Source organism: Panthera tigris, chromosome A3 (genome assembly GCF_018350195.1).
Source record: "Panthera tigris isolate Pti1 chromosome A3, P.tigris_Pti1_mat1.1, whole genome shotgun sequence".
NCBI classification, from domain to species: Eukaryota; Metazoa; Chordata; class Mammalia; order Carnivora; family Felidae; genus Panthera; species Panthera tigris.
The window spans coordinates 98,939,265-98,966,764 of record NC_056662.1 but is presented as its reverse complement, the minus strand read 5'-3'; the positions used below and the strand labels follow the sequence as shown (position 1 = coordinate 98,966,764).

Here is a 27,500-nt window from a genome sequence, read left to right as displayed (position 1 = left end):
CATCTCCCCCCGTTCATCCTCGTCGGAGGACGAGCTCTCTTCGCGCACTAGAGTGGACAGAAGGAGCTCTTGGACAAACAGGCTGCGGTCCGCACGCTCACTTTCCATGGACTGGCGCTCTGTTTCCGACATTTTAGGATCGTTCAACCTGCGAAACAGAAAAAAGAAACGGTCTTACCGGTAAGATGTCAGCACACAAGTGCAGGGTCAATTTCGACAATGTCTTCTGTGCCAGCTTTTAGGTGGCAGAACTCGGACTCCGAGACATACTGCTGAAACACTCTGCTCTAATGTATCACCGCCATCATGTTGAGGTGAACTCCCCACACTTCGAGCAACACCGCTACCCAAATCTACGCTTTCCTTAGGTTCAATGAGAAAAAATACACTTAGACTTCTCATGCTCCCTCTGGAAAAAGTGGTGGTGAGCACTTTTCAGAGGAAAACAAAATTTCCAATAGGTAGTATGCTTGACGAAGTAGTGAGTTCCTAACCAGAATTTCACCCGTGGGCAGTAAAACGAGGAAAAGGAGCAACACTGGTCACAAAAACTAGTGACTAGAATATTTGCCTGAAAAAAACCCCTAGAAGTTCCTTTGACTTTTCTCTATTACTTCCATCCAATTCTTCCTAAAATGAAGATACCTCCCGAAGGGTGAGAGGTCAGGAAAACACACACACACGCACGCATGCGCATGCCCTCCCCCCCCGCCCCAACCCTGTTTCTCCTACCCAGGACTGAGCAGCAGGGTGGACTAAGAGCCGGGTACGCTCATCTGATATATGCACTTATGAAATCTGCATCACGCTGGGAAACTTGGTTCATCTGCATGGACACTGGACAGATGTTAAGAGCTGAATTCTTGTTACTCACCTGATAAATAACTTAAGCAAAGTTCTGCTTAGTTTCAGTTATTGATTTTATTTCTCTACATTCTTAGTGTCAAAGAAAGAAAGGGAGGGGAGCCTGGGTGGCTCAGTCAGTTAAGCATCCAACTCTTGGTTTTGGCTCAAGTCATAACAGTTTGTGAGATCAAGCCTGCTTGGGTTTCTCTCTCTCCTCTCTCTCTGCCCCTCCCCAGCGTATGCACACACACTCTCTCTCTCTTACTCTCAAACTAAATAAACTTTAAAAAAGGGGGGGGGGGTAAAGAAAGAAAGGGATACTAGCTGGAGCACTGGGGTCAGGACAAGTAACCAAACAGGGAGAAGACTGTGAGAGTGCAAGGGTGCCTGGCAGGCATGTATGACAGGTGCCTTGCCCAGAGATGGTGCACTTAGAGCCCATGCTCCTCAGGGACAGGCACCTGCTCTCTGCTGTCCTATCTATGATGAAAGTGACAATACATACCGGGCCCTTACTATGGGTCAAACTCTGTCCTAAGTGCTTTCTGTAGGTTATTATCTCTTTTAACTCCTATGAGTTAGGTCATATTACTAACATTTTACAGGAAGAGGAAGCTGAAGCAGAGGTTAAGTGACATGCTCAAAATCTTAACAGCTGTCAAGTTCAAAACCACTGGATGATTACATCTATGGCTCAGAGACAAATGAAAAGATCTAAATTTCAGAACTTGAAGCAAAAGGATCTGAAAAGTAATTACATAAAAGCCATTAAATTCACACTGGAAGGAAATGACTGATGATACACAGAAGACTACCTACACAGTGAGCAAAGCAGAGACATATAGCCTGAGATCCCCAACACTTTGGAGAGCATGTAATTGCAATATTACTGTTTTTTTTTTTTCTTTTTTAAGACGATTAAGAGTCACATGCTCTACTGACTGAGCCAGCCAGGTACCCTATAATATTATTGTTTTTATTTTTAGTAAATAACTGAGAAAATATTTCATTCCTAAAAAGTAGATAAAATCTGGTACCAGGGCTAGATCTCCTAATGTGCCAAACTTCATTTGGGATCTAGAAGTAACTGCAAAGCTTGTGAAGATCTTCAAACTGGGAGTTAGCCAGTTAGCTGACTCTATTGCCAAAAAGACTGAAATCTGACCCAAGCACTGCAACAATAATTTTCTAAAAGATCCACAGTTTGGATCCAAAGGCAACGGTTTCCCCATGATGAGTTCCAGGGTGTCATGAACAGGAACTGTGCCTGGTTAAAGAGGCCAAAGATAAGGCTTGGGCCCCACATAGATCACATAAGGGCTATGTGACCAGAGACCAGGTTTTTTCTTTGGAAATACTACAGCCTTGAAGCTTTCCTCCCCTTAAAGATTCATAATGCGTATTAATATAGTTAAAGTTCTGAGAAGCCCAATAATAAATGAGCTACTTTTGTTAGTTAGTTTTGCCCAAAATTGTTTGTCAAGAAAAAAACCCTGAACATAAGTAACTCTACATGTTCCTTAGAATATATAAAGTCCCAGGTAACGTTTTTCTGGAAATACTACCTAAGATAGATCTTACCAGTCAGGATCAAATGATACAGTGAAAGGTAGGAAAAGTGGTCTGTAAACTGTAAGATATGTGCAACGTACTGTATCAGATGACAGAAGGGGCCCTTCAAGAAGCTATGACCAGAATCCAGGAAGGCTGCTCAGAGGCCACCCACACCACGCCCTGGGAGTTGGGTGTGGTGTAGAAGAACTAGAGAGAGAAAAATCCCAAATCAAGCCCACTGAGTTTCAGGCTAAAGAAAAAGAACGGGCCAAGCGTCAAGGGTGAGAAGATGTCTTTTCCAAAGACATTCATTCATTCCACCCACAGTCAGTGAACTCTCAGTGGATATACACACTGTCAGGTCTCCTGTTTGAGGTAAGTATCTAGATCTGCCAAGCTGGAAGACCCAAAAAGGTAAGGCTACATGGTAGCAAGGGTAGCTCCATCTGTGGCTCTGCGGTTTATGTCGAAGCAACCTTTTCTGGTAATCACCAAGCACAGTTACTGTCTTTGCAGAGATAATCCCAAGGTAAATTCCCCCACCTGAAACCTCCTCCTTAGACCCCTAACAAATGAGTATAACGGGAACCATTAATTGGGCCTTTATTATATGTCAGATACTGAGCTAGACCATACATATACCAATATTCCATTTCATCCTCAAAATAATTCTCTTTCTCATGAGGCAAAACTCACAAGCTGTTGATGATAAGATTGAGGTATAGAGAAGTGATTTGCCAAAGGCCCGAACTAGGTAGTGGCAAACCTGGGGCTCTAGACAGGGGTCCGCAATCATTTTTTATTCTGCATCCAAAACATATTATTTATAACTAGGCACAGGTGCCACTGTACCAACAGAGACATTTACAAGTATGATATAAATGAAATATACAGAGAACTAATATTGTCTTCTAGCATCAGTTTGGAGATAACTGATACATTACACTGCTTTTCTCCTTCACTTCCCAGTTTTTACTTTATATTCCTCTATGCTCTGTTAAAGGCCCAGATTAGTCCAGGTTCATTACCTGTTGAGCCTAAGTCTTCTCATCACTGCTCTTTCTAAAATTCCTTATGTTCTTAAAAGTCACATAAAATGCCGACAGGCCTGGGAGAAAAAGATGTTCAGTTGCTGATGGTAATTTTCAGAAGCAGGTAAGAACTCTATTCCATCCAGTAAAACCATTTTCTGTATGTACTGCATAGTCTTTTTTGCATTATGGTAAAAATTTTTGAAAACTGTCACTTTTGTTTGTGCCAATTTCAAGAACTTAAATCCTGCTTCTTTAAAAATTCTCAGGAGAAAACCACTATGTTGTGAAATCCTCTCCCCTACCTTTTATGTTTCACAGCTGACTGAAACTGGCAATAAAAGGAAAGCAATGTTAATTATGACAATAAAGATACCTAATATGTCCCCAGAATGTAATGAGAATGGTGTTTCAGTTGTACGGGCAAAACGGGGAAAAAATTCACATGAGATGATAATTTACTGTCAGAACGAGACCACTAGCAGTTCTGTGTTAACCACTATTCTTCATATTCTCGGGGAAATACTGAATATGCGGTTTTGCGGAGATTGTAGTTTTAAGGGTCGGATCAAACACAGCCTTTAAGAACACGGACAAGGCACAAGAGAGAAAAGGTCATTTCAGACCACGTGGCGCCAGCCAAACACTGCTTGTCAAAGCTGTGCGGACAGACGAGCTACCTTGTTAAAAGAAACTGGGAATTGTGGACAGTCTGCGGACTGCTTTCCGTGTTGGCGATGTTGGTCGCTGCCGTGGACTGCGTGATCGTGGTGGTGACGCCGCTCGTGTTAGCGCGCCGGGTGGCGTTGCGGGCGGTCTCCAGCTGCTGCCGCGCCGCCTGCGCGTGCTGCCGCTCCAGCTGCAGCTGCATCTGCAGCTGCTGCAACTGCGAAGCGGAAGGGCCCGAAGAGTTAAGCTGTCCTCCCGCGGACCGCCTCACTCCTGACAGCTGAGACAGCAGCTCTGCCAACGGAAACGAAGGGGGTTAATGTCTCGTTAGATGCTGCGGGAAACAAAAGGCTGAAGGTCGCGCGCTTTTAGAGGAGCATTAAAAACGATGGCCAACAGGCAGGTGGGTATCCATGGCAACATAAAGTTCAGCTGGGAGCTCAGCACCTTTCCTTTTATTAAAGATCTTATTTGTAGGTAGTAATCTCTACACTCAACGTGGGTCTTGAATTTAACAATCCCAAGACCAGGAGTCGCATGCTCTACTGACTGAGTCAGCCAGGCGCCGCCCCTCGGTACCTTTTAGAATGCCTTCTGGAGGTAGCGGCTGTTGTGCATGGAGAATGCAAATCCATGAATATTAACCGACATACAATTATTTTTAAGCAGAACATAACAGATTGTTGCTTAATGGACTGATCTAGTTATACTTTCTCTTAATATTGTAGTAAATTAAAGTGGATCATCTGCTGGCCCAATCATAATATAAACCTTCTCCATACAAGCTCCATGAAAGGAGGGGTCAAGTCTACCATTTATACTATTCCAGCTCCTAGAACAGTGCCTGGCGCATAGTAGGCCTCGAACATTTACTCAATGATTGAATGATGATCCGAATTACATCCAAGAGGCCCAGATCATTTCTATCTGTGACCCTTGCACCACTCATCTTTGCCTTGTCTCTGGCACTTTCTGGTACTGTCATTTGAGAGTCCTGGAGTACCACTGGACTATCACTGGTGATGTTCAGTAAGGCTGACTGGCTCCTGACTGTACAGCCTAGTTAGTGGCCTGTTACAATCCAGACTCTCTTCTTTCGATAAGGTTGAACTCATCAAGAGCAATGTGGACCTTTGTTCCTGAGTGCTCGTCTAAGTAGGGTGCAGGAAGCGCCTTGTCCCACATGGGAGAGTTCCACCTAGCTCACATGGAATTACGTGGAATTGTCTGCCTTACTAGCAAATACTCTTCATCGTTAAAATTCTTTAACGGGTGTTTCTGTTTTCTAGCTCACTGTTGTTTTATCCCACAGGTTCTTACACCATTCTTTCATATAGCCTACAACTAAAATAAACTAATTTCCATCGGCAGAAAAAATTGGAAAGAATTTCTCACTTTTGAATTTTGTTTCCAGAAATGAACTTTTACAGCCTACTAACAAAGACAGTAGGTAAATATTCCCTTTGGATGAAGAAGTATTTTTTAAAATCCCCAAAACTCAGTTCACAGGGTTTATTGCACATCCAAATGCCCAAAGCACATTTGGAATTTAGAGGTTATATCTGTAGGTCTGTACATTTTTAAGAACATTTTATGAGTAAAACTGTTCCTAGTTTGTACCACAGATCCACACTTACCAGCGTCCCAGGGTGTTCTGCAAGGTGCATCACGATTTTCAGGCACATATTCACCATGCGCACACATTTCAGAACTTGTACAGGCTTCCCAGAGTCTTACCTTAGCCTGTCTGTGTTTCGTGCATCTTACAGTCTCAGGCTACTGTGATTTCTGACATTGTATTTTCACCTCCAACCTCTTTGCTCTGCTGCTGGCTTCCCAGGTTGGTCATGTACTAAGCCCAGAAGACTTGGCTATGAACTACATATTCAAATGTTGTCGTTTTTTAAATAAGATTTTCTCAAGCTACTGAAACACATACTTTTCAGTATGTTCCCTAAGAGTATATAGTTCTCAAATCAAGGCAAGAACAGAGAAACTCCTACTTTACTTTCTTCTATGAGAAGAGCTTAATTCTCTAGTCTTGTCAATTAGTTTTATTATCTGTGTGCTTGTGGGGGTTGAACCATGGAACTCTGAAAGTCTTTGACTCTGAAATCTTTGATCATTTTCTTGGGTTTCAATACAGGCCACAAATAGAACCCAGAGCCATTTCTTAGTATCTTCTGCTCTAAGTGCTTAAAGAAATGTCAGAATGATATGAACTACTTTATGTTGCCCACTTTTAAAATATTTCATACTAATAAAATTCGGGGGAGTTCTGTGAAGGAATGTAGGAGCATGATGAGAGACTAAAACGACAAATTCCACCAAAACATTTTAAAGGAAGGCCCCCTCCCTGGCCATTTCCTTTATTAATGGGAAACTAACTTACCAGCTATAGGATCCATGGCCTCCCTATTGCTTGGAGAATATGAACTCTGAGAGGAAGAAAGTCCACCAGTAGAACTGCTAGTAAAGTGCATGTTTGATCTACGAGCACGAGGACCTCCTAGTCCCCGGCCAGGGTGAAACATTCTACGTACATGTCGAACACCACTCGATTCATCGTAACTCCAAAGTTAAGAAAAGAACCCAAGTATTTCACAGAAAGAAAAAAAAAAAATCACTCGAGCCCCTGTTAGACAGACATGCAGATTTCCTAAATTGTAAGCATTTAAAAATAGCACATTTCATTTAGAATGCAAACATCACAACCATATCTACAAGAGCTATTAACGCTAAAAAAAAGACACTCAAATATAAAGCAACATGTGAATGAGTGAGTGAGTGAGTGAGTGAGTGAGTGAGTGTGTGAGTGTGTGTGTGTGTGTGTGTGTGTGTGTTTTCAAAGGGAAAAATGTTTTTCCAGATAGGAACAAATTTCTTCCTAGCCTCCAACGACAATAACCGGGTGGGGTAAAGGGCACCATTGGGTCAGACTCCCAAGATAAGGCATCGCCTTACCCTGACCTCAGGGCTGAATTTCATATATGTTCATACTTAAGTAACCAAAATTAAAAAGCATCAATTTTTTTATCTGAGGGGAGCTATGCTAATCAAATCTCAATTATCATCTGGAATAGAAAAGAAAGGTATGAGCAGTTTTATTTACATTTTTACAGTTTTTTACATTTTATTTATTTAAGTAATCTCTACACCCAACATGGGGCTCGAACTCACCAACCTGAGATCAAGAGTTGCATGCTCTCTGACTGAGCCAGCCAGGTGCCCCCAGCATGAATAATTTAAATTCAGGAATAAAAGACTCCTTTTGGTTATTAGTTTTAATCTGTCTTCAAGTTGTTTTTTAATGCTGCTGCTAAACTGAAAACTAGATTTGAATTTTTTAATAGCAGTGGACAGAGAGAGAGTAACACCACATTTATCAAGAGGTCAAATTCTGAGGGGTGCCTGGCTGGCTGTCAGAAGAAATTACTTAAAAACAAAACAAAACAAAACAAAAGTCAAAGCTAGCAGCCTCACCCACCTTCTACAGCTGACTCAAAGTAAAGGTCCTGAACAGCGAACAGCCGCCCAAACTCATGAAGACAACACTGTTGTTTCCACACAGGTAAATGTATGGGTAAAGCACAGCCAAAGAGACTTTTCTTTCAAAGCAGTACACGGAACAGCTATATGGTACAGAATGACTTTTTTAAAAAAATGTTTATTGAAAATATTTTTGAGAGAGCCAGAGAGAGAGCGCAAGAAGGTGAGAGGCAGAGAGGGAGTGGGGGACAAAGGATCTCAAGTGGGCTCTATGCTGACAGCAGAAAGCCTGATGTGGGGCTCAGACTCATGAATCGTGAGATCATGACCTGATCCAAAGTCGGGACACCTAACCGACTAAGCCACCCAGGTGCCCTGGTGCAGAATAACTTTGCTGGCTTCCCAGTTTTCAGTCGATGATTTTGGAGTGATTTAAGGATAGGATGAGTGATTATTGAAGCCCTCAGGTGCCATTATAATGTGTACTGTTTCATCATGGTATTCATGATAATGGCTTAGGTTCTACAGGAAGTAATGTTATGATCACCATATTTTGTTTTTAAAAAAGCATCTAGGTGTAAAAAGTACACTTTAGGAAGGTTCCATCTAAACAGCAAAAAAAAAAAAAAAAAAAAAAAAAAAAAAAAAAAAAAAAAAAGAAATTCTGGTGCCTATGAGGTTCGGAGAGAAGCTATTCCCTCATGACAAAGTCACCACACAGAATCACTTGAAGTACCTGAAAAATCAGTATATTTCCAGGATAACTGCAATGTCAACATTTTGTTTTCCAGAGCTTAATGGCAATACTCGTTAGGAATCTAAAATGTAACATATGCCTTCTCCTATTTTTATTTTGCATAATTTAATGTTCTCTTGATAACCAGGGACTTATAAAAATCTCACAAAAATGGATGTAGGTGACATGGGACATTCTACTGAATGGATACTAATTTCATTACAGGACCCCGAACTTGCTGAAAAAGTTCAGGATTCAGGATAACAGCCTGGCTTGCAATTACTTGCCTAGCTTCTCCATGAAGATGGTGCAGAACAGGGATCAAGCATAACCCCGCTCCGTATTGTTGTAAGATTCTTTCATATAAAATGTGAAGTGACTCAAAGACTTAAGCATTCTTGGCCCATTCAGGTTTTCTTATTCTCTTCAAGAAAAAAACAAAAAAGTCACAACTTTCTTCATTACGCTTTCATGTCCTCAGCACTTAGGAGAGAGGAAAAGTGGTGTCATCTGTTCCTCTGTCCTTGACTGGCTCAGGTCTGGCTGACATTCTCATTTCTTAGGTTGGCTCCATATCTTTGTATTCGCTTTCGTTTTCTTTTATTCCCCTAACTCTGAAGGGCCATGCTGCCAATTAGAACATTGGGAACTGTGAGCAAGGGATGGGAGCTGGGGGACAAGAAAACCGTCAAACCAGTTTCTTCCTCAGTAGGACTATGGCTGGATTATGGTTGCCGGGAGGCAATCAAAGAAATCAGAATAAAGTCTGGCAAAGATGAAAGTCGTGATTAGCTCTTGAACCACTTCAAACTGCAATGAATACTGAAACCTTTACATGAAAATGGACCCCTGAGTTAATAGGTGACAGTTTTCGAAAAACAATTCATAACTTGAGACGAGAAGCACACAGCGTACAAAATTAATTACTCCGGTGGGCTGTTCATCTCTTGAAGATCACAGGGAACATCACCAGCAACTGCTGAGAGACAGACTTGTGAAGGGGAAGCAGAAAGGAAAGCGGGAAAGGACTTCAGAGCTGGCCGTGAACTGATGCGATCCTACTCAGAGACTGGGCAGGGATTGGCGGTCTCTGGAGAAAGGGGCTCCCAAGGGAGAGGAGCCCCGGCATGCACTCCTGCTCATCATCCCCCACTAGAACAGGGTACGGCAACAGAGGACACAGAGGGGAAGCACATAAATTCTCCTTGTACTCAACTAGATTTTAATTTGGATTAGTGTTTTCCTCTTTTGTATGAAAACACCCTACTGAAGACTTATCACCCGGGCAAACGGTCTTAAGGGAATCTGACCGAAACGAAGTGAAGATGACGAGCAAGGCGGCTTTCAGTGAGTGTTGTTCATGTGACGGGCACAGCATGTAACAAGAGAAACAAATTGCATCTCAACACCGAGTCACTTTTAGGAAAGGTCAAATAAACTCAAATAATTTGGAAGTTAGTTTATCTCTTTGGGTATATTGTCCTTAAAAATAATCAAAATGACAAACATTACAAACAACTCTATCCCTTCTTGCCTCTTAAAAGGATATTAAATCTCTAGGGGCTCTGTGTTCAAGTGTAAGATGAGCTGCAAAGTCATCCGTGACATGATTAGGATCGCCTCCAGGTAATGCTGCACATATTGGACAAATCTGAAATGAAAGTAAAGAAAGCAGATTTAATAGATGGATATTGATCAGACATCTTGTTGGATGAATATTTTACTATAACTGAGTTTTAACCAGGCAACAACACAGTAGAGATCCTGAACTAGTAAACAGCAACGGAGGCCTGAATATGAACTACGGCACATCCACGCTGTTACTTACAACTCCAACAGATAACCTCTCAGGGTCAGACACAACGGTTCTAGACAAAGAGCTCAAACTTGAGCTCCAGTAAAGCCTTCTAACAGCCTGGCCGATTCATTTGCATGGTCTGACAAAACACTTTCCATAAAAAAAAATTTGTTTAAAGATGTGCTATTTAATTAGTGCACATTCACATCTGACTAAGTTTGGTCTTGAATGGTAAAGACGGAGACATAGGCCTCCCCAAAGTAAGCTAGATTTGAGGGCCAATCTCCAAATACGACAGCAAAGCTCTTATTAAAATACAACTATACAAGCTCATATATTAAGACAGTGATTACTGGTAATGTGCAAATATGCTCTATAAATTCATGAATAGGACTTCCAAGGGAAAATGGGGATGGGAGCCCATTTTTAGAACTCTATCTTTCAGAGGAATGGGAGGCAGAACAAAAGCTTGTTCAGGTTAAGGTCAAGGAGTAGAAGACCAACTTCTTGTGCGCCTTAGGGCAAGGGATAGGAGAAAGGAATAAAGTGGTGTGTGCACCCGCAGAGCTCAGGGGAGCCTTCGGAGGCTGGAAATGTGGTTTCTGAAGCAGTAGGTTAGAGAGGAGTGGTGACACAGGAAGAAGAGGGGTAGGATCAAAAGAAAGGAACTTTGAGAGGAAAGGCCCCTTCTCTTCCAGAAATCCAAATGGGTAAATGATGGTCTAGGAGTGGAAGCCAAGCCTTGAGGTGTAAAGAACTTGAGAGCTAAAGAACAGAACCAAACAGAAAGGTCTGATGCAAAGGGGCACAGCCAAAGGGAGCCCCAGGAAGTGTACAAAGCTTTAGGCTTGCGTCTCTCTAGGGAGAAAAGAACTGAGGCTAGGATATGTGACTTATGTTGCCAATACACGTGTTGTATCTCTGAATTCTTTCACCTGGAGTAAAATTCAGGCACTCGGTTGACCTTGCTGCCTGCCTGTGGTGGTGTAAAAGAGATGAAGAGGCAGGCGCAAGGCGAGACTTGGGAGGCCAATGCTGGCATACGGACGGGAAAACAAACTATCTGATCCCCAGAGCCTAGGCCAACGCAAATCACCATCTTCTCAGGACTAGAAAGCAGAAGTCCCCTGAAAGTCTGACTCAGATTTGATTCCAGTTCCTCTTATGCCCATTCAGCTGTTCTGATTATATCTGCTTCAGGAGTCTGAGAAATATCCTTAAGAAAACCTAAAGATGCTCATGAGAAATAACACTTAAGCAGGACAGTGTGCAAAAGAAGAAGGGAGGTCACACAGGAACGTGCCTGCAAAGAAATGAAGAAAGCACTGGATAAACATGTGCATGCCTTTCTTAGAAGATGCCACAGAGGTGTTCAGACGTTTTTTCCTCTGTCAGAGAGAAGAGCAATTGTATCTGTTCATAAATTTACAGATTATCAACTCTCTTTCCCAGGAATTTAGGTTTTACTGTCTGTGTCATTCCTGTACTATGAAACTGCCAGGCAGTGTCTGCTGTACTTATTTTACTTTTTGTGTGTTTCTGTCTTGCCTAGCTAGATTGTCAACGGTTTTGAGAAATGCAGGACAGTGTGATTTGGTTGTTGTTTGGGAACCGTGACCAGACTTGCTTAAAACAAAAAGACCAACAGGTTTGGAGAAGCAGAAAGAACCTCTGGTATAACAAATCAAACAAACAAGCCAGCTTAGGTATTTTTGAGTCCCTCAATTTTGCAACAATTTAACAGGTGCTGGACAATGCAGAGCTTTATTACAATGCGACAAGATTACAAGTGTTAAGATTTTTATCCAAAGAAAAAATAACCATTAAGAGGAAAAGGCACCTTCCTTCTAAGATATTTGCTTTAGACTGGCCTTTGGCCAAGGTCTATGCACAACTTGAACTGCACAAAAGATAACTGTAGAAGTTTCAGTACTTTGAGGACACACGCAAATGTTCTTAGATGAGAGAAGTATCCTTGAGAATATGCATTCCGGAAGGAAGACAAAATGGGAAAGTACAGATATCAAATGTACTAAGAATGCCCTAACAGGACCGACAGCCTCCTATACCCTAGAAAAGCACCTTCGAGATGGGGATGTAGACTAGTGCTTAGTTTTGAGTGTGTCTTTACTTCCACACACCCAGTGTCTTGCAGAGGACAGAAAAATTCCACACAAAAGATAACGCTGTTAACCCTAAACTTACGAGTCTGTCAACATTAATATTTATCATGCTTCGACTGCCACATGATATAGTAACATCTATTAACTTGAACAAGCAAATTCCATGTAACACATTATCTTAACGCAATGACAACTTGCCAGCGTTCAGGCATATTGAACTGGCTTAAGTCAGTGTTTCCTGAAATTGGCTGAGGATATAATTCATCCAGAATATTTGGTAAAAACACAGTTCTCTAGGCCCCTGCCTGGAAACTGATTCTAGGAGATTTGAAAATCTATATATATATATATATATTTTAATTTTTTTTAACGTTTATTTATTTTTGAGACAGAGAGAGACAGAGCATGAATGGGGGAGGGTCAGAGAGAGAGGGAGACACAGAATCCGAAACAGGCTCCAGGCTCTGAGCTGCCAGCACAGAGCCCGACACGGGACTTGAACTCACAGACCATGAGATCATGACCTGAGCCGAAGTCGGCCGCTCAACCGACTGAGCCACCCAGGCGCCCCTGAAAATCTATATTTTTGACAAGGGTCCCAGTTATCTTATAATTAGGTAAGTTTGGTAAATACAGCTTAAATATACAACGGTATTTAAAAATAATAAATATCCTGAGGAATGAAACATGAAATGTTGTATTTACTATCCCCTGGCTCAAATTTTCTTTCTTTTTTTTTTTTTTTTTAGTGTTTTTATTTTTGAGAGAGAGACAGAGCACAAGCGGGGGAGGTGCAGAGAGAGGGAGACACAAAAACAACCACGGAGGGGTTAAGTTCTCATGATGTAGTGAGCTCTTCTCCTTTTTTTTTTTTTTTTTTGGATAGGCTTCATTACAAGTTTCTTGGCCATTCTGTTCACTGTTCCAGAAAATGCATTTTAAAAAACTGTCTATCTGATCCAGCATATAACCTGGCTTGAACTGAAGCTACTAGACCACAGCACTATAGAGAGATCGGTCTTGCACCAAAATCATTCAGCAGATGCTGAGAGCTAGGCTGGTTCTTTACCATGAGGCTGACCCACTTTGGAGCATCATCCTCTCAGACCACTTGAAACTGCCCTTGAACTCAGATTCTGGGACACTAAGCTTCTTGTTAACAGTAAACACTTTTTTTTAAAGTTTATTTATTTACTGAGAGAGAAACACAGAGAATGAGTGGGGGGGGGGTGGGGCGGGGGGGTTTGTTGAGAGGGAGGGAGAGAGAATCCCAAGCAGGCTCATCAGTGCAGAGCCCGACCTGGGGCTCAACCCCACAAATTGTGAGATCATGACCTGAGCTGAGATCAAGAGTCAGATGCTTAACTGACTGAGCCACCCAGGAGCCCTGTAGCAGCAAACACTTTAAGTGAAATAACTGGTTTGACAATTGGTATTTCTTGACTAGGTTTCTGAAACTTGATAAACTCATTTATTTCATTTATCTGATTAATTTTAGATCTCTGAGAAATACGTTCCTTTTGAGTAACTGTTCAAAAGCTGTGATTTCCCTATATCATCTTCTATTGTTACTTTCTAGTAACACACCAAATGTTTGATGCATCGTTTGTCTGGCAACGATGATCTTACAGCAGCACAGCTTCTTTGTAGTTCATTTTTTGGACCCTTTTTAAAAAAGATTCATTTTCATCCACATAATCATTATGATTAGGTTCATCCTGTCACAAAAGGACTACAGAATCACTCAAATCCTACCATCCTTCCATTCCCAAGTAAAAGCCCGGGTGGCATGATGGCGGAGAAAGTAACATTATTCCTCTGTACAAATGTCAAACCTCTTTATTATCCACCAGACCAAGTGGACAAATGTTCTCGTTTTAATGGTTCTCTAGTATCTGGCCGTACTCACCTGATTCCATTTTATTTCCCATTATTTCCCACAACAATCAATACCTTACCATCCCTTCTGCCTATGTTTCTTTCTCAATACCACATCTTAGTTCATGTTGTCTCTTCCCTCTGAATAATGCCTTTACCTTCCCATTCTGTCCACTTTTTGAAATCGTACCCATTTTTTCAAGGCCTACATGAAGTCCCAAAGCCCTCTGACTCCTTCCTGTGTTATTCTCCAATTGTGTCAAATAAGCTAGTTTGCTCTTCAGATGGGCCATAAAGTCTGTGTGGGTTGAGGCCACATGTTTTACAGTTGTTATGCTGAGAGCCATTGTGCCTTACTCCAAGAATTCAGAGGCCTCAGAAAGCACTTCACACTTTACATACTAAATGTAATGTTCTTGGTTAATACTTGGGGAGATATGTTCAGAAGTCACGAACATTTATCTAGAGAAAGGCCACTAAAATCTCCCTTTCCAACTTGTCCTTAATAATTGACCCAGGAATGATCTAGAACAGAGAATCTTCTGACATTATCCTCTGAGGGCAAAGAAGGGAAGGTAAAGTGAGTGTTGTGTTCTCCTCACCCTCTTCCTGTTTATAACTAACGACTCAATTTCTCTCAGGCACCCACACATTTTCTCACATAAAGCCCTTCTGCAGCCCCCCACCTTCCTGTTACTTTGCTTTCTGTCCAGTCATTACATGAACATTCCTTCTCCTTGCTCCTTTTCTCTACTACAGCTGTGGGTCAAGTTATGAAGTGAATCACGGTTAAGAAGATTAAAGGTATTACTCTTGTATCTGAGGAGTTACAGGTTCTGGACAAAATTACAATGCAGTGAAGAATAACTGCCACGGCTCTACTGCCTTCAGAAAAGCTGCTTATTTACTTGTGTTCGGTGAGTTTGTGCACCCCCCACATCATAAGCACAAGAAAGATAAAAACACAATTCCAAGTCAAATAATTTTCCTTTGTTAATATTATACCAACTTTCTTTCTTTCTTTTTTTAATACATGGGGAGGAGAGAAAGTTCTTTTTTCTTTTCTTTTTTTTTTTTAATGTTTATTTATTTTGAGAGAGAGAGAGAGAGAGTGTGAGTGGGAGAGGGGCAGAGAGAGGAAGAGAGAGAATCCCAATCAGGCTCTGTGCTGACAGTGCAGACTCCTACGTGGGCCCCAATCCCACGAACTGTGAGATTATGACCTGAGCTGAAATCCAGAGTCAGACACTTAACTGACTGAGCCACCCAGGTGCCCCTCTACTAACTTTCTAACACAAGATTACATAGGTTTTTCCTAAGCTAGCTTCGAAATCAAAATTCACCACATGATGTGTTCTGCCAACCTCGTACTTATTTATTGTGCTCTGAGTTTCAAGCTAGGTGTCCAAAGGACATTTACAAAAATAACTTCTTTTTAAGTTGGTGTTTTCTTCTTCCTTTCTTCTCATATGTGTAGGTTATATAAATTTAAATGAAAACATGTAACAAAGCCTTGTGAGCACTGTTTCAGATACGGGGCACCTTCTGGGACTGCAATAAACACGGTTTCTCTTGTGCTACTGTTTACAACTGCGACCGTTTTCTAGTTAAAGATCTATGTCAAGAAGTCCAGGTGGGCTACTTAATGAAAGTTAATGAAAGTTCTCACCAGTCAAATTTGTTATATTGTATAATTTTGTTACTATGGATTAACTAATTCATTAAGTATTTACTGAGGACCAAATCAGTGTTCACTTAATATCCTGGGTTATAAGATTATTAAGAAACGAAGACAGTGAACATGGTGATCCTGCCACCATTCAAGTTCATACAAATTCCATTCTTTTTTGAGTTTCATCTCTTCTTATAAATTGGGATGTATTTTTCATTATTTATTCAAACCAGATTACAATTCATGTCTCTTCTTTTGAAGGGCTCTTAAACTCAACTCTAGATATACCCCACGCTTGTTCTGTTAGGCAACATTTTCTGATCACTTGCAATATAATGGGATGTTTTTAACAGAATTTCTTTTACTGAAAAGTGATGATCCAAAAAGAGCTATTAGAATTTAAGGCCAAGACACATAAAAAAGCCTTCACATGCATTTTAATCCTTAGAGTTAAACAAACATAAAGTTGATAATCTACCAAGCTAACTATTGCTGAGGTTTATTGGTGATGTCAGGTTTTTGATCTCCTACCCAATTAAAAGTGGTTCATCTTATAAAATCTGTAGCTATAATAAATATAAGACTGAATGCTGGAGTTTTGCTTTGAAGAGATACATAAAGCACTACTGGAAAATCTTTTGGGCCTAGAACTATCTAAGTTGTAGCCACTTGCACCTTAACCATCCAGTTTGCCAATAGAGACATAGGTCCTTTCAAGACTTGAGTGAGCACACCATTCAACTGGATTACAATCTAATTTTCTATTGTTACAGCGCAACACTGAAATTAACTTATAATGAAGTAGGAGTTACTTCATATTGAATTTATTTTTCTCCTCAGTTCCATTCTCCCCATTTTAATACTTAGGTTGGAAGTGTCACATGCTTCTAAAGAGTAGCATTTAGAATTTTAGGAGTTTTTGCTATATACAAAGGTTTTAATTTTCCTTACATTTTTTTTTCAATTTTTTCATTTAAAAAAATGTTTATTTATTTTTGAGAGAGAGAGACGGGGGGGGGGGGCAAAGAGGGAGGGAGGGGCAGAAAGAGAGGGAGACACAGAATCTGAAGCAGGCTCCAGGCTCTGAGCTGTCAGCACAAAGCCCGACGCGGGGCTTGAACTCACAAACCGCGAGATCATGACCTGAGCCGAAGTCTGACACCCAACCGACTGAGCCACCCAGAAGCCCCTTCCTTACATTTTTATACATGATTTAAAAGTCCTAAATAACTAAGTTTTGGTTTTAAATGTTATTTTACTTACTTACTTAAAGATTTTTTTTTTCTTAAGTAGGGCTTCATGCCCAGCACGGAGCCCAAGGTGGGGCTTGAACTGACCCTGAGATCAAGATCTGAGTTGAGATCAAGAATTGGATGCTTGGGGCACCTGGGTGGCTCAGCTGGCTAAGTGATGCTTTTGGCTCAGTCATGGTGTCAGGTATGTGGGATCGAGCCCGCATCGGGCTCTGCACTGAGTGTGGAGTCTGCATGGGATTCTTTCTCTGCCACCACCTCCCTGCTCCATGCGTGCTTTCTCTCTCTCAAAATAAATACATAAATTTAAATCTTAAAAATAAGAAAAAGCTAAACGCTTAACTGACTGAGCCACCCAAGTACCCCTTGATTTTTCACTTTTAAGTAATCTCTACACCCAACATGGGGTTCAAACCCACAACCTCGAGAACAAGAGTCATACCCTCTACCGGCTGAGTCAGCCAGGCATCTCCTTAAATATGTTTTTTGGGCAGAAATTTAAACTATATGTGTACACTGATGGGGCTCCCGGGTCGCTCAGTCGGTTAAGTGTCTGACTTCAGCTCAGGCCATGATCTCACAGTTCGTGGGTTCAAGCCTTGTGCTGTTGGGCTCTGTGCTGACAGCTCAGAGCCAGAAGCCTGCTTCAGATTCTGTGTCTCCCTCTCTCTCTCTCTGCCCCTCCCGGCTCGTGCTCTGTCTCTCTCTCAAAAATAAAAATAAAACATTTTAAAAAAATAAAAAAAAATAATTTAGCAACAGTAAAATATAACTCCAAAGGATTCAGAACTGTCTTTTTTCTTTATCCTGCCCACAATTCACTCTAGATATGAGCACCCATGCTCACCTAGAAGAAAAACCCCAATGTCAGCTCCACTTTCTTAATCTAACCCGGTGCAAGCTATATTTATTACCTGTAGACTTTGAGAAAGGACATGGGAACCTCTTACCTCTTAGTGGTATCAAGAAGAGCCTGAAAGATGCAGGGAGACAGGGGCAGGGAGGCAGTGCCTGAGAGCAAGAAGCAATTTTAGTGAAGAATCAGAAATAAACTCTACCTTAGTTAGTGGGTCTGTGTGGTTTACAGTGAGTTTAAGTTAGAGTCTGATAAGGACTGAAGCTTTCTGCATGTTCCCCTTCTCAAGGGCATAACCAGTTTGTCAAGTAAGACTGAGTTTGCCAGAGCTTCCTAGAAAAAGATGACCTCAGCTATGAACATCAAGACTGGCATCTTCAAATAATTTTACCAGTTTTTTTTTTTTTTTTTCTAAATCTGAGGGGCAGGTCCGGAAAAGAAGAGACAAGACTGAAAAGCATTTAAAGAACTTCTGAGTCACCCTGTAATTTGCCAACAGTTGTCGAAGAGCTCCCATCTTTATACCATCCTTCCTACAAATCTTTCTACAAACCCTGCAGAACATTTCTTTGACTTAAAATTAGCTGTCTGGACACTGAACTAGACAAACCAGTATTTTATAGGACAAAGAAGAAACCAGACTAGTGGCTAAAGAAAAAAAAAAAAATTCAAAATGAATGTGTGTAACACCTGCTATTTTACCCAGTGCTCCCCTTCCCATTCAGAAAACTGCCCGTTTTCCTTCCCTTACAGGATTTTAATTCAACTTCAACATAGGAGAAAGTAGAAAGCAATGAAAACCCTACCCAGGAAAAACAACATACTCTCAAACAGCAGGCATTTAAGGAACTTATTTCTTACAGAAATAGATTTTAAAAATGTCATGACACATGTATATAGGATTATCCCAGAACAAATCTGGAATCCCCAAAATATCTCCTATCATTTCCTTCCCTGCTCACAACTCCAAAAAATCTGCTGGGGTACTAATAGCTGTATCACTCTTAAAATCAAAAGTACTATGATCTTGGGGTGCCTGGGTGGTTCAGTCATTCAAATGTCCAATTTTGGCTCAGGTCATGATCCCACAGTTCGTGGATTTGAGCCCCATGTCTGTGTGGACAGCTCAGAGCCTGGAGCCTGCTTCAGATTCTGTGTCTTCCTCTCTCTCTGCCCCTCCCCTGCTTGCACTCTGTCTTTCTCTCAAAAATAAATGTTAAAAAAAAAAAAAGTACCATGATCTGATTTTAAATAAGTAAATGTGTTCAAAGTAACTATTATTTAAAAATATGCAAACACAGCCAAACACTAAAGACAGGAAAAACTGATTTATAAAATAGAAAGTGTTTGGAGTCAAAAGTAATGAAAAGCACAAATTGTAAAAGTACCAAATCCTAATCTTCTACAATCTCTCCAGCTAAATGCAGCTGAGCAGTGGCAATATGGTTTCCCTGCAGCAACTGTATTTTTCAAATCCTATGTATTTATTTCTACAGCATTATTAGATAAAATACCCTTGTGAGTTCATAGAAAAGCAGATAGCATCCAACTGCATTCTCTGATAAAGAATGCAAGCAGTAAGAGTCAAAACGTATTTTTTTCTTTTAATGTGAGTTTGGCTTTTAAATGCTTACCTTTCCTGATTATCTGATTAAAAGGGTAAGAAGGCAGTTACAATGTTTAAGAAAGTGTATAAAATTAGATTAAAAGAGATGTACAAACTGTGGTTCACTCCACTGTTGCCCCTAATAAGGAAATAAGTGTGGAAGTTAGCTCTACATATTGACATATTAAAACAGTCTCTCAATGAAATACAGATAGATTGATGATCAGGATTTAAAAGTCCTATAGACAGTTTAAAACAGATGTCACTTCTCATAGCCTTCATGAATAAATCATATCTATCATGTTAATTTGGCTGGAATATTTGATCTAATACTTTCTTGCTTGCTTAATTTAGAGATCAAACGCATCTAATTGTTTAGTACAAATTTGCCACGACAATGATGATAAACTATTCTGTGCTCTATGACATTCAAACAACTGTTTAAATATTAAGTAAGTTACCAGCTAAAATTGATTATTCTGAATCATGAAAAAAAATTCAAAGGTCCTTTTATGCCATCGTTTTCTCCGTAAGAACTGTTGTCATTAGTTTTTAAAGTGTATGTATGTATGCATGTAATCTCTACACCCAACGTGGGGCTCAAACTCACAACCCTGAGACCAAGAGTCTCATGCTCTTCTGACTGAGCCAGCCAGGTGCCCCAAGAATTATTACTCAAAATAAAATTGTCTAAAGTCAGACTATGGGAAATTTCCAAAATCATTCTTTCTCCGTGATTTTTAGTTCTTATAAATAAAACACAGTACAACCGTACTATTTCAAAACTAAACTCCTTTTGTTAAGAACACACCTAAGTCTTCATTAAAAAGGGGAGGAAATGGGGGCACGCGTGGGTGGCTCAGTTGATGAAGCATCTGACTCTTGATCGGCTCAGGTCATGATCTCACAGGTTGGTTAGTTTAAACCCCTCATAGGGTTCCATGCTGACAGTGCAGAGCCTGCTTGGGATTCTTCCTCTCTCTCTGTCCCTCCCCTGCTTGCTCTCTCTCTTAAAATAAATAAATAAACTTTATTTCTTTTATTTTTTTTAAACTTTTTTAAATTTTTTATTTATTTATTTATTAAAAAAAAATTTTTTTTTAACGTTTATTTATTTCTGAGACAGAGCATGAGTAGGGGAGGGGCAGAGAGGGAGACACAGAATCCGAAGCAGGCTCCAGGCTCTGAGCTGTCAGCACAGAGCCCGACGCGGGGCTCAAACTCACAGACTGCGAGATCATGACCCGGGCTGAAGTCGGACGCTTAACCGACTGAGCCACCCAGGCGCCCCTAAAACTTTTTTTTAACATTTATTTACTTTTGAGAGACAGAGCACAAGCGGGGAAGCGGCAGAGAGAGAAGGAGACACAGAATCCCAAGCAGGATCCGGGCTCTGAGCTGTCAGCACAGAGACCGACACAGGGCTCGAACTCACAAATGGCGAGATCATGACCTGAGCCAAAGTCAGACACCCAACCGACTGAGCCACCCAGGGGCCCCATAAATAAACTTTAAAAAGAGGGGGGGTTGGAGGGATGCTTGGGTGGCTCAGTCAGTTGAGCGTCTGTCTGACTTCGGCTCAGGTCATGATCTCACAGTTCGTGGGTTCAAACCTTGTGTTGGGCTCTGTGCTGACAGCTTGGAGCCTGGAGCTTGCTTCGGATTCTGTGTCTCCCTCTCTCTCTGCCCCTCCCTCGCTTGCACTCTGTCTCTCAAAAATATATAAACATTAAAAAGGGGTGGGGGTAATGTTATCAGTAACATAAATGAAGAGCACCTAAAAGCTGGACACTACCCTAACCCCTTTTCTGGAAAGTAATAAAAATGAGTAAATCAAATGAAAAATAGAAAGCAAGAAGTTCCCAGCAATGACCTATTAGAAGACTGCTGTTATTATGAACAGAATAATACATTAATACATACATTTCTGGAAGAGGGAAGAAAATGTTGGTAAACCAAAAAGTGCTTTTATCTTTTAAGCATAATATTCTTCAGATAAATTACAAGAGATTTACTTTAACAACTGAGAGCAAGCTAACTACATGTCATTAATGAAATGTAGCAGCACATTTCATCTAAAAACAAAATCTCTGACGGCTTTCAAACTAGCTACAGTGCAAGCTCAAATACATAGGATTTAAGAAAAAATTCAGGAGTCACTTCTTTTATGTCCGAAGAAAAGTTTTTCTACCTACCATGTTTCTTCCACCATCCTAACACTTCCTCAATAATCCTTCATATCTGCAATCCCATTTGACCACTACTGCTCACTTCTGCTACTAGATTGATGGATTTTAAAATTACATACTGTACTACACTTCCCCTTTTAATTCTTTCCATTACCCAATCTACCCAATCTCGTGGTAACTGTGTGGGATTTTAAGAACTTGTGCTTAATCTCAAGATCACATTGTTTACCATGTTTAGTGTTTACATAAAGACTCCTGAGGGCTGCCTGGGTGGCTCAGTTGGTTAAGCATCCAACGCTTGGTTTCAGTTCAGGTCAGGATCTCATGGTTTGTGGGTTCAAGCCCTGCATTGGGCTCTCTGCTGACAGTGAGGGATTCTCTCTCTGCTCCTACCCTGCTCGTGCTTGCTCGCCTGCTCTCTCTCAAAATAAACAAATAAAAGCTTAGGAAAAAAAAAAAAAAAAAGACTCCTGAGGCTATGCCCAATCCACTTTTTAAATTTTTAACCAGTAATCACCCTCACTCATTCTATGTCAGATGTTGTTTTGCATAGTATCTGGTTTTGAAGGGTCCTCCATACCCTCAAAATCAAAGTCTCTTGAGTAATCCCAAATTAATCTTAAGAAAGGGGGCAAATCTTATATGGGGCCTTTAGAGTCCCTATTTGAAAAAGAAAAGAGACATATAGACAAGGTTATAAAGTTGTCTACAAAGTTGTTGTATTTTTTTCTTTTTAAAAAATGTTTATTTATTTATTTTGAGAAAGACAGAGAGTGAGTGGGGGCAGGGTAGAGAGAGAGGGGAGAGAGAGAATCCCAAACAGCCTCCGCAGTGCAGAGCCTGATGCGGGGCTTAAACTCATGAACTATGAGATCATAACCTGAGCCAAAGTCACACACTTAACTGACTGAGTTAGTTAACCCTGGCGCCCTGGGGCACCCTGGCGCCCCTACAAAATTGTTTTAAACATTAACCTTCAGTAGACTTTCTTACCAGCTATGTCAGGTATCAGTAAATGCTTACTAGTGGTGACAATAATACCTACAGTGACATTCTTTTACCCCTAAATGTTCCAAATGGATGCTGGTTAGAGGAGGGAGATCCTTAAGTCCCATGAAGTTACAAACCGGTGGCCTAGCCGACACATGGAAGAAACACAGGAGCAAAGCAAGATAGCACATTAAGCATTTAGAAAGAAAAATGTAGGTGGGGCACCACGGTGGCTCAGTTGTTAAAGCATCTGACTTCAGCTCAGGTCATGATTTTACAGTTTGTGAGTTCGAGTCCCACACTGGGTGAGTTCGAGCCCCACTTGAGGTAAGCCTCGCTTCTCTCTCTCTCTGTCTCTGCCTGTGATTCTCTCCCACTCCTGTGATTCTCTCTCTCTCTGCCCCTCATTCACTAGTGTCTTCTCTCTCTCTAAAAACAAAAAAAGAAGAAAAAAAAGAAAAAAAAAGGAAAGAAAAATGTAAATAGGAATAGAAAATGGGGTACACATGAGTCCCCCGCCAAAATAACATGAGTCACTCTTGAACTCCAGAAGTTTTCCACGTTTGACTAACCATGACCTCGGCAAAATACTGGGGAGGGCGGTGGGGTGAGAGGGACACCTAGTAACACCTAGTAACATCACCTGGACATTTATAAATGCTTCACACGCATGCAGAGAGGCACTCAAAATACTTAATAACTGGTGGCATAGGCACCAATCCTTCAGAACGGACACCAGTCAGTAAGCCATATGTGGTGCCAGCCCTGGACTGAAGAGGACAGGACTCACAAGATTTGAGGAAGAAAAAACCCTGTACCTTCATATCAAAGATTCTTGTTTGCTTGCCATTTTTCACTTTGAAACGCCTGGGTGGAAACAGAGGGCAGATGTGGTGTTCATGCAGACTAAGGGCTGCTGAGGAGGGAGCAATCCTTAAAATACTCCACAAAAACCAATTTAAAAACAGTATGGCCACTGTCTTGAACTATGTACAAAAGCTTGGGAACTTAACAAAAGCACATACTGAACATGCCTTATAAGAGACAGACCACTAAACCATTTGTAGATGGTAAATATTTAATTTTCAAACTGTGAATCAGGTGTAGAGGAGTGTAAACAAATTATGAGTATTTACTTACAGGAAAAAAAAAATCAAGGCAAAGCTGCTGAGGCAGAACTACTCATTCTTATTTCAAAAGACTAGCTTTTCGCTCATGGAAGGACTTAACTTTCTGCTGGATTCTGCAATTTGGGGTGTGGAAAACTGAGTAGCTGTCCTGCCCCAGTGGAGTGATGAAGTACTATCCCAGGGCCTACTGGCTAGTAAAGATTTTAAGAATGCCTGGTTCAGTAAGAGAAACCCCTCTCTGTTGTATCCAGTAACAGAAATTAAGTCAAAAAGAAATTATTCCAAATTTCCCACAACAACGAGGATGAGATGCGATCAAGTCCACATTCCTCATACTGGTATCTGGGACTGAACCAAAAGGAAGCAAGGTCACCTTTACAAAATAAGAACAACAAATTAAGAACAGTAGTAAAATGTGTCAACAGTGTTCTGAGGCTCCAGATGAGAGCAGTTCTGAGCTGTTAGATACGAAAATTTGGCTTTGGGACTACATAATGTCAATTTACCAAATGGTTGACCTACACACCTTATAAGCAACTTTAGGCATCCAACTAAGCAGTGTGAATGGGAATAAAAGTGAACCTGTAGTACTCACAGCTGTAACAGCAGGGCTGTAGCAGAGATAAAACAGGACAATGGTTAAGTAGGGACTCTACAACCCAGAGGGACTCTGGCTGACTTCAAACACCAGGCTCTGCCTCACAGCAGCTGTATGTCCTCGGACACCCTATTTCTTGAGTTTCAGCTAATTTGTTTTGAATACATTTAGGGGCGTATTAGTTGATGCAATGTGCAATTGCTTGTGCCAAAATTCTCCAAATCCCAGACCTACAGTTCCATTTCTCATCTCTCACTTTATCTATTATTACAAATAGTAAAGGTGGGGAAGGGTGCTCTTTTGGGTGTACTTTATCGTTTCTTAAAAGTTGAATATATGCTGACTCAGATGTCAAGTTAAATACCCAAAAAGCTTTCAAGCCAAGATTTCCTTTGTGCATTATTCCAGGTCTTTGGCTCTTAGCCAGTTGGGAAAGATTAGAGTAGAAGGAACTTGTAGGGACCTTAGAGCTCCGACCAATGAACCAAGAGATCTGACCTAATAAAAACAAAGCGATATGTTACAATGAGATGTGACAATGGATTATTACTTATCACTTAAAATTTTAAAATTTCATTATGAAGGCATTCTTGTAGAAGAAAAATTAAGCAGGTAGCAAGAATACCTGCTTTTTAGAAAGAGCTGTGCTTCAGGGTGGGGTGCTTTTAACCTGTTCACAGTACATTTGCTAAGGGCTCCTGAATTTGGTCAAGATTCCACACTGTGCTTTTAGCAACAGGGCGAGAACGGCTAGTGTGAATAAATGAAGCGTGTTATCTTGCACACATGCAACCTCCTAGGATGTGTAAAACTTGCTGTTAAAAGAGCATTTTAATAATTATTATGCAAACAGTATCAGTACACTTAGTAGGAGACAGAGGATAGTGACCTAGTTTTACTTTTGTTAGAAATGATGTACGTTAACACATCACTTTAGATACAAGGTTTCTTCACTTACCACTTCTGTTGATGTTTCTGCATGCTCAGAAGTAACATGTTCTTGGAGAGATGTCTCCGTATAGCCCATTTTTCCACAATAGGGACAAGTAAAAGACTGTGGCTGCTCTACAGAGAAAGCTTCCCCACCATAGTACAAATCTGAAAAATAAAGTGGAACTGCAGTGAGAAATAATAATTATTGTTTTCTTTTATCACATGAAAATGTAAACATATGGTAGGTACAATAATGTAAAACAAGTGTCCCTGAAATCTCCAAAAACCTCACCCTGTCAAAGAGTGCTTAGGTACCTCATATGTGCAACATCCTTATTTTGCCTGGGACTCCATGCCACCCCTCCAAAATTCCTTTTTCACCCACAAAGCTATTATTTCCTTAAGAGAAAAACAAACAGGGACACCTGGGTGGCTCAGTCGGTTGAGCATCCGACTTCAGCTCAGGTCATTATCTCACATCACAGTTCGTGAGTTCAAGCCCCGCATCTGGCTCTGTGCTGACAGCTCGGAGCCTGGAGCCTGCTTTGGATTCTGTGTCTCCCTCTCTCTGCCCCTCCCCTGCTCATGCTCTTTCTCTCTCTCAAAAATGAAGAAAATTTTTTTTTAACGTTTGTTCGTTTTAGAGAGACAGAGAGAGACAGAGCATGAGCAGGGGAGGGGCAGAGAGAGAGGAAGACACAGAATTGGAAGCAGGCTCCAGGTTCTGAGCTGTCAGCTCAGAGCCCAACGTGGGGGCTCAAACCCACAAACTGTGAGATCATGACTGAAGCTGAAGTCAGATGTTTGACTGAGCCACCCAGGTGCCCCATCTCTCTCTCAAAAACAAATATATGTTAAAAAATTTTTTAAAAGAGAAAAACAAACAACTTTTTATCCTTTCATTTAACTTTGAATGTTTTTTTAAGATATTTTTAAGTAGCCTCTATACCCAATGTGGGGCTTGAACCCACGACCTTGGGATCAAGAGTTACATGCTCTTCTGACTGAGCCAGCCAGGCCCCCTCCCTTCATTTAATTCTGAAACATCTCTCATTTCACATCTAGTTCTAATTTTACTGTAATTTATTTTTTCTTTATCTCTGTGGCTACTGTACCAATGCCAGTGTCAACACAAAGAAATCAGCAGAGGGAGAGGTGCCCAACTGGCTCAGTCGGCAGAGTGTGTGACTCCTGATCTCGGAGTTGTGAGTTTAGTTCTATACATTTGGTACAGAGATTACTTAAAATAAAATCTTAAAAAAAAAAAAAAAAAAGAATCAGCAGGGCATATCATAATACAAGAACACAAGTGCTCGGAATAGGCAAATGTGATCAATATGCCAACCCCCAGACGCAGCTATCTGTCTAAAGCACACACCATTCTTACAGCAGGAAGGACCCTGAGCAAAAATGCTAACTTGAATGGAGTACTACCACAACAGACTCTGTCCATATTGGTTACTGAAGAACTGATGAATTAGTGATATTCTATGGGAATAATCTGTTTGCCTCATTGGTAGATCTCAAGAAAGAAATTTATTTTTCTCCATTAGTAACACAAAAGGAAATGCATTTGAAAGTATATTTAGTATGTTATGTCACTTCATTCCAAAGAACTATACTTAACATGGAACAAATGCTTAATTTAATAGGATATGAGGGGGCGCCTGGGTGGTTCAATCAGTTGGGTATCCGACTTTGGCTCATGTCATGATCTCGCGGTTCATGAGTTTGAGCTCTGCATCAGGCTCTGTGCTGACAGCTCGGAGCCTGGAGCCTGCTTCAGATTCTGTGTCTCCCTCTCTGCCCCTCCCCTGCTTGTGCTCTTGTCTCTCTCTCTCAAGAATAAACATAATAATTTTTTTAAAAATAGCACATTATAAGAGAAAATTTTATAAGAGAGAACATTTGCTATGTGAGAGATTTGTTCACATTCATTTTTAGGAAGATTTAGGCTATCTTAAAAGTATTTGCCCATACACACTTGTGCACACACACTCACACTCACACACACGCGCGCACACACACACACACACACACACACACACTATTATATGTATAAGATTTGCCAGGTATATTTGGGATAGGTGGGGATAAATATATAAAAATCAATCAAACTTCACTTGATAAAAGACATCTACAAAAAAAC

The 27,500-nt window shown here is 40.9% G+C and overlaps 1 protein-coding gene across 1 annotated transcript in view; it reads right to left on the bottom strand.

The window, feature by feature from the left end:
* KCMF1 (potassium channel modulatory factor 1) overlaps positions 1 to 27,500 on the bottom strand; it is a 78,036-nt gene that overhangs the window by 476 nt on the left and 50,060 nt on the right. Inside the window, exons 3-7 of the mRNA XM_042981854.1 lie at positions 25,377 to 25,516; positions 9,875 to 9,976; positions 6,493 to 6,667; positions 4,112 to 4,394; positions 1 to 148 (exon numbers count right to left, since the gene is read on the bottom strand). The exon at positions 1 to 148 is cut by the window's left edge and continues 476 nt beyond it. Of these exons, the coding sequence (XP_042837788.1) occupies positions 1 to 148; positions 4,112 to 4,394; positions 6,493 to 6,667; positions 9,875 to 9,976; positions 25,377 to 25,516 (848 nt within the window). The remainder of the gene's footprint in view (positions 149 to 4,111; positions 4,395 to 6,492; positions 6,668 to 9,874; positions 9,977 to 25,376; positions 25,517 to 27,500) is intronic.